Genomic DNA, 14,630 nt, shown 5'->3' with positions numbered 1-14,630 from the left:
TCATCCTGAATCCCACGACGACATGACAAAAAAATAAAAGCTCCAAAACGTAGCATATTTGCAAATAAACAAAAATTGAAAAAACAAACACTGGTTATCCTGTGGAAAGCAGTCATCAATTCCCATCTCTAGTAGTAAAGCAGGATAAATCTGACTAGTTAATACAATATTAGCATAGTAATCGTAATGTTATTACTCAATATGGGCTATCAGGTGTGGCTTCTGCTACCAGTGCCTGTGACTAAACCACAGGTTCCAGGAACAATGACATATCCACCATTTGTAATTTAGATATTTAAATTAAAATGTGATAGATTCTTAAACTAAAAATATTTTACAAACCCAAGTCCTTGGTTACCATAGCCCGACAGATTGGGTGGTAGAAGGTCTTGTTCTTTTCAAAAGTAGCTAGGGCCAATTCCCTATCCACAGAGTTGAGTCGTCTAAAACCGGGTCTAACAAATTTCATACGACCAACAGTACCCAACCAGTTGGCTAATGGTTCATACTCAGACTTCAACTGGGCGGCAACAACAAGTCTATACCAACGAGAAATAACCTCAGCGTTACTAGAGGAGGAGAGTGAATAAGCACTGTCTAAAGCCGAGGCAGCCTTTGCGACCTGAGAAACCTCAACGTCGAGCTTCTCGATACCATCGGCAACAGCATCAAGGAATACAAATGATTGAGTCGAAGTCCAAGATGCAATATCATCCTTATTAAAGGCAGAATAGTCCCCACCAGCAGAAAGGGCTTCAATCCATTTTGAGGCAAGAGAGTAGCAAGCATCAGCAATAGAGGTATCAAACTTAGGCTTAGGAGGTAAACCTGGAGTGAAAAACCAGGCATCCCAGTCAACTGTATCCAAAAGATCCTTCTTATCATGGAAGAACTCATAGATGGTATCATAAAATTGATATGAGTCTAAGGACTTACATTTGAACTTGTTGAAGTAATAAGGGATGAAGGGATCAAAGACCTCTTTGCCACCCACAAGGTTTTCTAGATGGAATAAGAGATTGAATCCTTTTTCATAAGGAACAGTTGAAAAAGCATCATCAGGGTCTTTTCCACCGCTGAGATCCACAATCAACTTGCTATAAGCAGCAGCATCATCTCCCATGCTCTTGATACTCTCTTCGAGGTCCTTCCATCCAATAATGGCCGAGAAATGTCTATGAGCCTCACCATGAACAGCTCCAATAATACGACGTTCGAGATAGACAGTCCAACCTTCATTGAGATAGAAATGGTTCCATGAGCAGTTGGAAATTAAATTACCACTCCAGGAATGAGCCAATTCATGGGCAATTACATCAACATTTTGTCTCTTTCCATCGATAAGAGTAGGGGTGGCAAAAGTGTGATTGGGATTTTCCATACCTCCGTAGGGAAATGACTTGGGCAAAACCAGAACATTATAAGTCTTCCACGAATAAGGGAACACAATTTTCTCCGCAGCTTGAATAAAATTCTCAGTATCGGCTTCAAACTCATATTTACAATCATCTAGTTCACCGGGCTCAGTGTACACAAGAGAACGAGGCCCAATCTCGGCAGACTTGATGTTACCACTGGCAATTGAGAACAGATAACTAGGAATGGGGATCTCTTGCTCAAACGAATAGATCTTTTGCTTAGGGTCATCAGTAGAGAAGAAGCCACTAGGAAGAGTGGACTCGTTCGTTTTAACAGGGTTACCACTAGAAAGAGTAGGATAGATCGATTCAATGTGCATTGAGTATGGAACTTTCACAGATGGAGTGTCGAAACAAGGGAACAGTGATCTGGCATGGATGGCCTGACATTGTGAGAACAAGTAAGGTGCAGTGCCATCGGAAGTTTGTTCAGGATTTAACCATTGTAAACCAGTACATTCATCGGTGGTAGAAAATTCAATAGTGAGATCAGACTTGCCATTTGTAGCTTTAATTGGAATAGTCAAAGCTGATCCCAAGGGACCATTTCTAGCTGCGATATTGTAGTTTCTAATCTCCTCCCCGTTGAACTTAATGTTCGCAACATTCAAATAAGAAGTATCAAGAACGATATCACTGGTTGAAATGTCGTTTACTTCCAAGTTGTAATTGACCAAACCAGTGAGAATCTTTTTGGTCCAATTAACCTTAAAGAAGATATCAGTTTTGTGGACCGTGAACTTCTTGTAGTTGGAAAGAGTAGAAGGATCTAACTCCGGCGATTGAGCAGGTCTTCTCTTCTCGAGTAGTGTGCTAGTCATTCTTCTGTTAACAAACTTTAAAGAAACAGCAGGAAATCTTATAGCTCGAAAATTGAACCCAAAGAGCATAGAAGCAAGAAAAGATGTGAGGGGTCTTTCAACATTGAAATTTTCTAGTTCCACACATTGATGCCGTTCCTTATTGCATGCATATATGCAGGATCAAGATTAACGATGAGCTGCCGCTCTAAGCTTACATTAAGGTGCGCTTCAGGAACACTGACGTCGCAATGTAAATTCCTTAATAATATTTATTTTATTATTAAAATCTAGGTTTTTGGTATAAATTATAAATTACAACAATTTCAGTGAAATTCGTAAGCGTCGCCATTACCTTGAATAAGAGGGCCGACGCGGTTCGTTCCGACTATTCGCTCCAGTTTCGCGCTGTCCCATTTTGAATATATAATGCGGACACGAAGCATCTCAGGGTCTACATTGGCCTCCACTACTGTACGAACAAGATTTCGGACAATTTCCTGATAGAATTTAGGATTCTCTGGAACTCCGTACATAATTACTTGGCGGACTCCCTTGATTTCATATCGGCGGAAATGATGAAGACGTTCTGTATAGAGCATCATTTTTGTACGACCAGTAGCAAAAAACGATCTAGAACGTGCCACCTCTGATACCGGTGAATATTCGGATATGCAATTACAGGATTGGTTGTTATCATCCATATAGTTTCGTAATCGTACAAAGTCCATGTATGAAGGAGTGAAAATAAGGGTACCCTCGTATGATGAACCACGCTGCACAGCTGGTAAAACAACTGATGTAAAATGTTTAAATCTAAGGTCAGGATCTTGGGTATGTTCAGGAACATAGATGCGAGTAAAAGTTTGGCGAATTCTCATTCCAATAGTAGCCATAGAGCCAGTATAAGTGGGACGAATTCTTAACTTGCCACTGATATTATAACACTGTTTAGATATGCAACTATTCATCTCGGGCGTGGCATATTGAGACAAAATGATTGTTTGGCGGAGATACTTTGAGTTTTCTTCAAGATACCAATTTCGAACTCGACTAAAATCACATCCATGCGATTCACGAGGAATCAAATTCATATGCTTAAAGATATGGCTGACATTCTCCCATGTTTGCATTTGCAAGACATCAGCTTGGTCAACGATTGTTATTTCTATCGAACTGAGGAAATCATAATCACGCTTCTTCCGTTTCTCGTCTTCTTTATTTCCGATAATTAGTCGAAGACCCAGAGGGCTGGCAATAATAAGATCTGAGGAGTAAAATGACGAATATAGTTTCAATGCTTGACGGGTGAACTTCACACCCAAACAGAATAGATCATTAGAATTTCCGGCAAAAATACGTCGGAAATCATCTGGCTTTGTCTCTGGGGGGACTGCATCATCGTAAAAGGCCTCTTTGAATCGCTTTCTATTTTCAGACTGGTTTAAGCCCGAAATCTCTGCGACTTTGTTTACAAACTCATAAGCTGCATTTCTAGTAGGAAGGAGAACCAATACTTTGGGCCTTGTAAAGCCTTGATCTCGCAACTCAAGGTTGTGATCTTCAGAGGCAGATGCCAGCTTCGAATTATTTTTTAAAATTCTGTCTCTCGTTTTGTAGATATGATTGACGGCATGTGCTGCGTATAAATTTTGCAGCTCCACCTCGTTCTCAAGTGACCGGCTTGGAAATAGAATATCTTGATATGCAAACATAGGCCCAGCAATATCAGCCTGCAATCTTGAAAGTGTTGGATTGACTCTTTGAAAAGGTGCCTCCAAACGATACTTGATCTTTAATGACTTTAGTGATTTAACTGTTAATGGATTCTCGCTTGTTAGGATCGATGGTTCCTCTACATTAGGTAGTGTTATCATGGACCTATCTCCAAGTGACGTAGTTTTCTTATATTTAGTTGGTTTCTTCCACCCACTGGCAGATGAAGCAGCTGCTACAGCCTTCGATATAGTGACAGGATCAGGTGCCGAAAAGTGCCACTCAAAAGGATCCCTTATGTCCCCTTCATTGTCGTCGTCGGAAATCTGAATCTCCCCACTCTCTTCGGCATCATCCAGATCATCTTCATCATCTTCAATTTCGGTACCACTTTCGATATCATCAGAAATGTTACCATCAAAGCCTTCAACATTATCAATATCATCCTCTGCAGCATCTTCGTTATCAGACTCTTTCTCCACCTTCCTGGTTTTAGAGTAAATATTTACTGATTCATTCCTTTTCAAACCAGTTCTACGCTTCTTATTTTGTGGCTCATCCGACTTGAACAAAGTCAAAAGTGCCTTGTAAGCATCTATTCCATCGTTCTCATTATCATCATCGTCAATATCAGCAGCAGATTCGTCAATTATAGGTTTGTCACTGGGTCGCGACTGGTCCTGGATATCTTTACGTTTTCGAGAAGAGTCTTCTGCGCCACGCATCACTTTACGGCCGGTATTCCTTCTGATACCACCGCCACCGCCACCGCGTCCAGTAAACACCATTTTGCTGATATTTGTTGTCCTAGCAGTGTTTTTCTGAACACTGATCTCCCATATATTTTTTTGATCCCCATTGCATATTTCAGCACGGCTATTAAATCCTCCCCCTGCATCTAATGAATATAACCTTTACTTACAAACTCAGGTAAGAATTACTGACGAAATTGACTTGCTAGTCTCCACTGCCTCTAAAACCTTCATACCAACTCTAAAAGTTCATTTGATAGTTGATTAAATTCTATTATAATGAGACGGATCGGATATTACTTTCGTTCGAAGCGAGAAAGATGATGTAAACGCACGGCTGCGTTTCAGCCGCATTTAGAAGGAGGTCGCTAGATATACTTTTCTAGCACTTGTAAGGATACATAATAAGACGACACCCACTCAATTGCCTTCAACATCTTCATAAGTCGATAACACTCTTGTGTTGGAATCTGAGGCAAGGGAAATTTTTAACTTAACAAACGTCTTATACTTTATGATTTAAAATTCTTTCAGGAGATTTTATTTCCCCCCTCTCTTTTTAGTGACTGGCTCCTACAAGATTCTACCTGTTTTGCAAGTGATATCAGACAAGCGTTCCCATAACCATTGGAGGTGTAATTCGGCTTAATTACCACATACGGGTTCGAAATATCACTTCCCCTTCGTAAAAGTCGAAAGAGAAAAAATATTGTTGTACTGTTTAGGATCACTAGACCGTCCTCTTTGCATCTTAGACAATACCGCTTTTTACCTCTGGTCGAATAAACTATATTCCACATATCTTTTGGATAAAAACGCTAAGATCTTACAGAACTAACACACAATGCCGCGTCTCAGCCTGGTAAAACCAGTTCAGTGGTTGTTTTCTATTGTCTATCTATTCCTGATAATTGTCACCATTCCCCTGGCATTTGATGTTGGTGGTGATGATTGTGGTATAGCTTTCACATTCGCCTTAACGGCTTTTTACCTAGTAATGTCTACTATTCGACTTGTAAGTCGGAATACCAAGTTTTCGATACTGGGGTCCATACTATATTACCTGCAACACTTGATAATTATTCCTTCACTGTTGATTCTGCATTTGAGTTTATTTTCTGAAGAATCATCTCCTGTATGGATGAAAGTTGTTTATCCGTGGAGCTTCTTTGTAAGACATGCTACTCCTCTATTTTCAATTTTAGAGGGATTTTGCACTTTACTGGTAATTCAAGCTACTGGCCAAATCGCAAGATGGGCCGTTAGAAAGTCGGATACTTGGATGTTTGTCCAGATTTTAGCTTCCGGTACCAATCTGACTTTGAGTTTGTATTTCTTATACAGGATCTATACATTCCCGGTCGCTATTGAACTTACAAGTGCAACATTAATAGGCGCTGTCTTGACAATCTCTACTTTTCTTGGTCTATATGGTATTATATCCGGTAAGGGTACGCCTGTGGAGTCAAGTATGCTATTTTCTTATACGGTTTATGGCTTGTATGTCACATTCACAGATTTCCAGTCATCAATTACCAGTTCATTGTTCTTTCCTTTCCTTACTCCTACTGGAGCTGAGCAAACTTCTGCGACGGCTTATAGCACTCCGGTTAGTACCGCCAACAGTGGTGGTAGCTTGGGTCTATTGTCATCAATTCTGTTATTGGGTGGCCTTTTGACTAAGACAAGTGATGCTGGGGTTTCAACTGCAATTGCATCAGCTACGTCTACTGTTTCTGCTATTGGAAGTGAAGCAGTATCGACTTTGTCGAGGAGTTCACTTATCAACGGCCTCCCTCATAGATATCAAAACACAGTGCCTCCATTTCCTCCAATTATTATTACTGGGTACACAAATTTGGTTACAACACTTGCTGAACTTACTCCTAAGGGGTTTATTACTGCTTTTGAGTTTTTCCTTGGTACTATTTCGACAATTAGTCCCTCTGTGGCTGTCTCCTTGGCATACCGATTGTTTGTGTTCTTTGCAGCTACTAGAATTATTCCTTCTTTAAAAGCGACCCCACCGCCGACTCCATCAAACTCCCTGTCACCAACGGCCTCTCCTACCCGAAATGTTTCGTCGGCTTCCTTGTCAGGGAGTACCTCTAGTACGACAGCATTGTCGCCTTCAAACAGCAAAGCAAATCCAACTTATTCGCGGACCAATAGTCATGGTCCTACGACCATCACTGCTAAATCTTTTAGTAGCCCATCGCGGAAACGGATATCGAAGTCTAGACCAGTGCTTTTTATTATCTACTCATATGCCCCTTGTATTATCATTGCTGTATACACGCATCTTCTTCTGCAGCATTCTAGTATTTTTGGAGCCACCATTAGCGTCTATGGTCGCAACCCCGGGTCAACTGAGGGTACTGTCGGATCAAAAACAACGTGGTACTCTATGGTTCTTAATTTGCTTGGAGGCAACTCGAAGGAAGCCTGGCAATTTTGGGGATGGGCAAATATATTCAACACTCTTGCACTTTATGGAATAGAGCTTTTATATGGTGGGTCAGATAGCCAGGAACTCATAAGCAATCATTTCAAAACTGATTAGTATTTGGTTTGTTACTTTTTAAAATTACTGTTACGATGTTACGCCCTATTACTACAGCTTGCTTAGCCAGTTGATACGTAGAACCAATTTATAACGCATTTGCATAATCAATATATATTGTCTGTTTTAATTTAAAGATTTAAAAAATTTTTAAAAATTTGTTGAAATGTCTTTATCTCGTCAAGATAGAGAGAGATATGGAGAACTAACTTTTCATAGTTGCAGAAAAACCCCACTACTAAGCATGTACATTGAGAACTATATAACTACAAAATGGTATCCAAATCAGAAAATTAAGCAATTCTCGTCTACGAGGATCTTTGTCCTCTCGGAGCTTGACTCTATGATTGCATTTTTATTTCATCATTTAGGATGTTATATAAAAAAGCCTGGTATATTTGACTATACACTGTCCTAAAAGACACAGGCTTGAGATAAAAATTTGATGCTTACTGAATCGAGATTAAGCTCCATTGGGTTACCTGTAGAAGGCAATTGCATAACTATCGTTTGTAGAAAACATCCTACATCGTCGAAATTTTATGTCTGATTCATTCCCTGAGAAAAGAAAAGATGATCTGATAGCAATGTAGTCCGACCAGAGCACCTGCGAGTTTGCCATATCAACGATATCAGAACAGGTCTAGCCTCTATGGAGGCAACAAATCGTCAGGCACGCCAGCTCAGTCCACATCTCAATCTTCTTTTTACTTTTTCAGAGAACAAATACCTAGTCTCTTTACACTAGATGCGTTTCCGCCAGTAGTGACCGGAGACTTTCCCCAAAGCACTTGTGACAAAACTGTCTTAAGTAAGCTTCGATTCGCAATTTTTCAATTCATAAGCACGAAGCAGAAGTAACTGGACGAGTGAAAATTAGGTCTTTATATAGGTGACGTGTATTAGGGTTCAGGACGGCTTACTGGGTAGGTGACCAGAATGCAACTTATTGTCGAATCTAGTTAATCCAGGGGTTGTCTCTAGTACCACCAACAGATTCATGTTTCTATACTTTGCCATTACAGATTGCGTGAAAAATAGAACTTGAGTGCTATTACTGGTTTATTGGGCATATGTGATTCTTTTTAGTTATGTTACCTTATGTATCGGACCCGGTTATACTGTATCAGACAGGGTAAAGCTTACCAGTTAGAGTCTGACCTTGGTTTTTGGACAGAATTTGATTATATGAAAATCCACCCACAAGTCCTAGATTGAAGAGTATCGGATATTTATACCACCTAAGTCGAAGTTAACGTCCTTCTATCACCGCCATTCTCCGACAGTAAGATATCTGCGGGTTAGGCTATAATGGCATTGATGTGAGGCTAATAAGCGTTATCGAGCGGCACTCACTTCCGATTCGGGCTTTTGTTTTATCTATCTGGCTCTCTGGTGTTTCACTACTTTCATAATAAGGCGTTAATATGCGAGTTAGAAAACAATAGGTAAGAAAGATATATTGATAATAGTTGTAATAGAAAATCTTCCATAATATAAAAATGTCTGTAGGGAGAAAGGGTCGTATTTAAAATTCAATGGTGAACTCCACATCACGCTATCTTTCGGTCTTCTGGTACCAGATAATAATATAACTAGTCGAGAGAAAGAAAGAAAATAACTGGACGGTAGAAATAATATGAGTTAGAGACTCTTCATCCGCCGGTAGCTCGCAGAGCTCACAGACGATGGGGAAGTTGGAGCTTATCGGCCAACGAGGCATGGATGAAGTTACTGGTGGACCCAGAGTCAATAATGACGTTCTCGAGAGCGAGGCCCTCGATGAAACAGGGACAGAGAGTGAGAGGGACGTAGCTTGTACCAATGCTGTGAGTAGCAGCTAATTTGTTGACGGCCACTTTACGTGAAAGTTCATCTGCAAGGAAACGAATAAGATGAGGGATGGCTTGAGCGAGTTCGACCAAGTTGGAGTAGGCACTCAAGTCAATATTGTTAGCCCATTTATAGAGCTCTTTGATTTCGTCTTCCTCGTTAGGACTAAGGGCAGGAACTTTCTTGGAACGATGAGGTGTGGGGTTACCAGCACGTCTACTGGCTTCTAGAAATTTACCAAGACTCGATTCATATTGATGCAATAATGGCCATTCTTTCAGGATGTCGAAGAATTGGTCTGTGTTGCTTTGAAGAGATTCCTCGGTATCCGCATCAGTCATAAGATGATCTTTAGAAGAACCGGCGGGAGCAGCGGTATTGTGAGAGCGTGAGGATGGATCAGCAGCAGAAACGAAAGGTACGCGGGTAGAGGTCGTAATTGGGGCGGCAGGTGTTGAAGAAGCAGCATTGATGCGACATGCGTTGTCCGCCGAAACAAATGGCGCTGAAGAAGCAGGTTGAGTGGGACTTGAGATGTCCGCTAAATCAAAGGGCGCCGAAGAAGCAGCATTAGTGGGACGTGAGATGTCCACTGAAGCAAAGGGCGCTGAAGAAGCAGAACCGGAAGACTCCTCCGGGGAAATTGAAATCCGAGGGGGAGCGTGAGATTGGTCGGCTGGAGAAGCAGCGTGGATGGGACGTGAGGTGTTCACTGAAGCAAAGGGTGCTAAAGAAGCAGTTCCGGAAGACTCCTCCGGGGCAATGGAAACCCGAGAGGAAGCGTGAGATTGGTCGGCTGAAGAAGCAGACGGTGGAAATTTTATAGGCGATTTTTCTAATTTAGTATGTTTACCTTGACTGCGCGTGATCCTTTCTGGAAGGGAGATTATGTGCTTCACGGCCGCCAGTTCAGCTTCAGTTAGATTAGACTCTTCAAGTTGTAAACGATCGTTGGATGAGGAATAGGAACCGGCAGAAGAAGCACCGGGGAGAGCCCTTTGCTGATGAGAGGAAGCGGTTGGTGACGAGCCTTTCGTTGCCTCAACATAGCGCACAGTCATGCGGTAGTGCTTCGTGGCTTGTATTCCACCTTTGTGCCAGTTAGTCTGATACTCCTCTTGGTAAGGGTCCAGTAGCCGCCGAAGCTGGGGGTGAAAAGTGATGTAACCTTTAGAAATGGCCGCCTGTAGTGCAGAGCAGGCCTTATGATGGTGGCCTTGATCACAAAACACGCATAGACTACGAGTAGAGCGCTTGGAAGACTTTTTCTGGAAAGACGAAGGGGAAGGACGGGAAAAAGAAGAAGACGAAGAAGAAGTTTGTAGTTTAGTAAAGAAGGAGATGATTTCGGCTAGAGCCTGAGGAAGGGCCGGTTGTGGATTCGACTCGTCAGGAGGAGAAGGCGCAGAAGTGTGGAGAGCTGACAGTTTTTGAGATGGGTTGTGAGGTGGAAAATCAGCTGTTGAAAAAGAGTTCCCGTAAGAATAGGGGTACTCAGGATAATAAGATGAGGGAGGTGGAGCTGAGGAAGCAGGACCGTGTTGAGGATGGGGCACAATTGAATATAGAGAAGATGTAGAGGGAACGATATCGGTAGAAGCCAGGGGAGGATAAATTGGTAAATGTTGGTAGAAACGGGGGTCGATGTCTCCGAAGAGATCTAGACCGCGACTGGGGGGAATAGCGTAGAGTGGGCTATTTAAACCTTGATGAATGGCAACGAGCTCATTTTGAGAACGTCGAATGACGTCGTGAGGCAAGGTTGTCAATGTTCTTAATTGAGGCAGGTCTGTGGGAAAATCACGGTACGGTATGGACCGTGAGTAGAAGTCGTGAAGAGTGGTGTAAGATCGTAAAGACGTAATGAAAGAATCCCATTGTTCCGCAACGACACGTTTGGCATCCGGGAGTCTTTGCGGGGCAGCAGCGATTAAGGAGTGAATGTAGGGATATTTGTCGGCAACACGATCCCAAACGCTGACAGGACAGAGGGCAGCGAGATAAGAGGTGACTTCCGAGTACATGAACTTTGGGTCATCCCGTATATCCCTGAGGGCTTTTTGGAGATCAGTGAGAAACTGTTCCCAGGGAATATAATGGAAATAAACTTTAATGACGATTAGAGTGATAGGATTGTGAAGAGGGAAAAGAAGATAGAAAATGCTTTCGAGGAACTTGATGTATTCACGGTAAGGAAGAAGACTGGCTTGTTCCCTGACTCTAGGTACGGAGCGCAGTACGGTAGGGAGTTTGTTAAAGATGAAGCGGGAGATAACATTGTGATTGTCGCGAATGCCCACAAGATGGCAGGTCACGACATCAAAGAAATGAGCCAGTCCCTCTGGTGTGGATGTATCAATCTCAAGACTCTGAACATAATTGACGAGGTCATTAAAAGAACCACGATTGATTGTCAGGACTTCGAGATCGTCAGACTCGATTTGATAGGAAGCGATAGAAGAGCTGATAGAAGATCTGAAAGAGGATCTGATAGAATACGTGTAAACATCAGAAGAAGTATCCGTAGCGGAATCGTCAATCCCGCCGGACTCGAACTCTTTGAGATCGGCGTCAGTCATTGCTGGAATAGGGGTGCAGATGTTAGGCAGAGTTTATCGTGCAGCTTTCAGAAAGGATAACTACTTGGGTGATATGTCTTGTGCACTTTGCTGGCGGATGAGATGTGTCGAGGATATCGTGCAATCTGCAGGAGAGACAACTGCTTAGTAGATAAATGTAGATTTGATACTACGCTGGCAGAAGAGATGTGTCGATTGTATCGTGCAGGCCGCTGAAAGGACAGTACGTGCTGGGAAGTAGAAGGAGCACTTCACTGGAGAGAGACATGTAAAAAGACTAACAATCTGAAAACCCCTGAACTCACTCACAACAAAAGAAAATAGAAGAACCGCAGAGGACCAAAATCGCATTCGTCGTCCACCAATTTTATTTGTGAGGTTGACTCTACACAATAATTGTTATCGAGCGGCACTCACTTCGGATAAGGGATTTTGTTTTTTATCTGGCTCTCTGGTGTTTCACTACTTTCATTAAGGCGTTAATATGCAAGTGAGAAAATGATGGGTAAGAAAGATATATTGATAATAGTTGTAATAGAAAATATTTCCATAATATAAAAATGTCCAGTAGGGAGAAAGGGTCGTATTTATAATTCAATGGTGAACTCTAAATCGCGCCATCTTTCGGTCCTCTGGTACCAAATAATAAAATAATCGTTGAGAGAGGGGATGAAAACAATTGGACGGTAGAAACAATACGGGTTAGGTACTCTACATCTGCGGGTAGCTCGCCGAGCTAACAATAATATGGGTTAGGGGCTCTCTTTATCGGTTAGCTCGCAGAGCTCACATTGATAAGGGTAAGGGCTTAACTATCAGTGAAAAAAAATAAAAATTTCTGGAATTGGACTGATGTATAGATTGTTTCGAGGTTCAAGCGAAACAAAATAATGGCTCGCAAAAATAACAAATCAAAGGCTGAGAAGCCTATTGAGCCACAGTCTGATGTAGAAGATCTGGAGAAAGATGAGGAAGAGTTAGAACTCGAAAAGATTGTTTTTGGCGATTTAGATGGATTCGAGACTGGACTGAAAGCCTTGGATTTGGATAATTTTGGTGATGATGAGGGGGATAATGATGAAGATGGAGAACTGAGTGATCGAGAAATTGAAGGCAGTGATGCTGATAATGATTTTGGAGCTGTTCAAGATGATAATCTATTTTTCGTTGACGATAGTGCAGCCGCTGCTGGTATGGACATTAGTGATGATGAGGATATCTCTGGCTCTGATGTAGATGATTCAGATAATGAATCCGATTTTACAGATCCTGATTCAGTACTTGATGTTCATGGAGGTACTGCAGCTTGGATTGACTCAGACGATGAAAAATTGCAGGTATCTCTGAAGTCATCCGATAAACTCAAGAAACTCCGCAAAAGTCTGGCTGATAATGTAGTTGATGGCAAAGAATACACTCGCCGATTACGAAGCCGGTTCGAAAAAATGTATCCAGTACCTAAATGGGCTCGACAAGAAGAACCTAAATCAAAAGGAAAATCGGACTCTAACTCAAGCGATGAAGAAGATAATGACATTGAAATGGACGACTCGGAGGAGCCTCGTGCACTTACAGCTGATCCACTGGCTAAATTACTTACAACACAATCAACTTATATCAGCAAGTCGATACCTAGGTTATTACCGCCATCCGTTCTTGATATCACTCGTCTCAAGGATGCCAATTCTTCGTTAGTATCGAAATCTGGTGTGCAAACTTTAGATTTCCACCCAACACATCCACTGTTACTCTCGGGTGGTTATGACCGTACTTTGAGAATGTACCACATAGATGGTAAATCAAATCCAGTTGCCACATCACTTCACGTACGAAGCTCACCATTCCAAACAGCTCTATTCCATAAAGATGGAACAAAGGTGTTTGCAGGTGGAAGAAGACGTAATTTGTACATATGGGACATCGAAACTGGTAAGGTGGATACCATCACTAGAATGTACGGACATGAAGACAGTCAGAAAAGTATGGAAAAGTTTCGACTATCGCCAGATGGCCAATATATTGGCCTCATTGGTAGTGGTGGCTGGGTCAATATATTATCAACAGCGTCAGGACAATGGGTTACAGGTGCTAAGGTTGAAGGTGTGATTGCCGATATTGCATGGCATAAGACTGGTAACTTTTCAAATCTATCCATTGTGAACACCGGGGGAGATATCTGGGAGTGGGACTCTAGAGCACGCAAGTTTTCCGATAAATGGAAAGATGAAGGTGGTTTGGGTGTTACCACTATGTCCATTGGCGGTAAGAATGACAGGTGGTGTGCAGTGGGAAGTGCTAGTGGTATTGTCAATGTTTATGACCGTAAAAATCCTGTGGTAGGCATGAAGTTATCCGAAGCAGAAGCTCCTATCTACAAACCCAAGGCCGTACTAGATCAGCTTGTCACCTCAATCAGTAGTTTACAATTTTCGCCCGATGGGCAAATGCTTGCTATGGGATCTCGAGCTAAAAAGGATTCATTCCGTATTGCCCATGTTCCATCATTCACCGTCTTTAAAAATTGGCCAACTTCCGGTACCCCACTTGGAAGGGTCACATCTGTTGCATTCACACCGGGTACTGAAATGATCTGTGCGGGTAATGACGCTGGTAAAGCCCGACTATGGAAGTTTAACCATTACTCTTAAATTAATAATATTAGCATTGTGCATGAGTTTAATTTTGCCCTTGAACCTGCTTCCTGCAGGGTCCTGCTCTGCTGCATAAGTTAGCACGGCTGCAAAAAATATTTGATACAGATCTTATCGTCGGACTCAAAGTCATCAACTATTCTCCAAGTCAAAATGATAAAAAAAATCGATGCTGACGACCTGGATGATGGTCTAGATTATAGTTTTGATATCCAGTCGGATGGTGAGCTTGAGACCCCTGAATTTTTCTCAGACGCGGAGCCGGAACCGACTACTAATAAGAAGAGAAAGTCAAGGGATGAGGAAGATGATTCAGAA

At 42.0% G+C, this 14,630-nt stretch overlaps 4 protein-coding genes across 4 annotated transcripts; 2 read left to right on the top strand and 2 right to left on the bottom strand.

The window, feature by feature from the left end:
* Nucleotides 1-334: 334 nt before the first annotated feature.
* On the bottom strand, nt 335-2,239 carry LAP2 (Lap2p; the record flags this gene model as incomplete). The annotated part of the gene is made up of 1 exon (XM_018879632.1): nt 335-2,239. The coding sequence occupies one exon, from the start codon at nt 2,237-2,239 to the stop codon at nt 335-337; it is 1,905 nt and encodes a 634-aa protein (XP_018737530.1).
* Nucleotides 2,240-2,544: 305 nt separating this feature from the next.
* Nucleotides 2,545-4,722, bottom strand: UTP25 (Utp25p; the record flags this gene model as incomplete). Its single annotated transcript, XM_018879631.1, has 1 exon — nt 2,545-4,722. The coding sequence occupies one exon, from the start codon at nt 4,720-4,722 to the stop codon at nt 2,545-2,547; it is 2,178 nt and encodes a 725-aa protein (XP_018737529.1).
* Nucleotides 4,723-5,530: 808 nt separating this feature from the next.
* ICE2 (Ice2p) lies at nt 5,531-7,249 on the top strand (the record flags this gene model as incomplete). The annotated part of the gene is made up of 1 exon (XM_018879630.1): nt 5,531-7,249. The coding sequence occupies one exon, from the start codon at nt 5,531-5,533 to the stop codon at nt 7,247-7,249; it is 1,719 nt and encodes a 572-aa protein (XP_018737528.1).
* Nucleotides 7,250-12,551: 5,302 nt separating this feature from the next.
* On the top strand, nt 12,552-14,309 carry UTP18 (Utp18p; the record flags this gene model as incomplete). Its single annotated transcript, XM_018879629.1, has 1 exon — nt 12,552-14,309. One exon carries the CDS (start codon nt 12,552-12,554, stop codon nt 14,307-14,309), a length of 1,758 nt encoding a protein of 585 aa, XP_018737527.1.
* Nucleotides 14,310-14,630: the final 321 nt, after the last annotated feature.

Source organism: Sugiyamaella lignohabitans, chromosome B (assembly GCF_001640025.1).
Source record: "Sugiyamaella lignohabitans strain CBS 10342 chromosome B, complete sequence".
In the NCBI taxonomy this organism is placed as follows: domain Eukaryota; kingdom Fungi; phylum Ascomycota; class Dipodascomycetes; order Dipodascales; family Trichomonascaceae; genus Sugiyamaella; species Sugiyamaella lignohabitans.
This window is presented reverse-complemented; position numbering and strand designations above follow the sequence as displayed.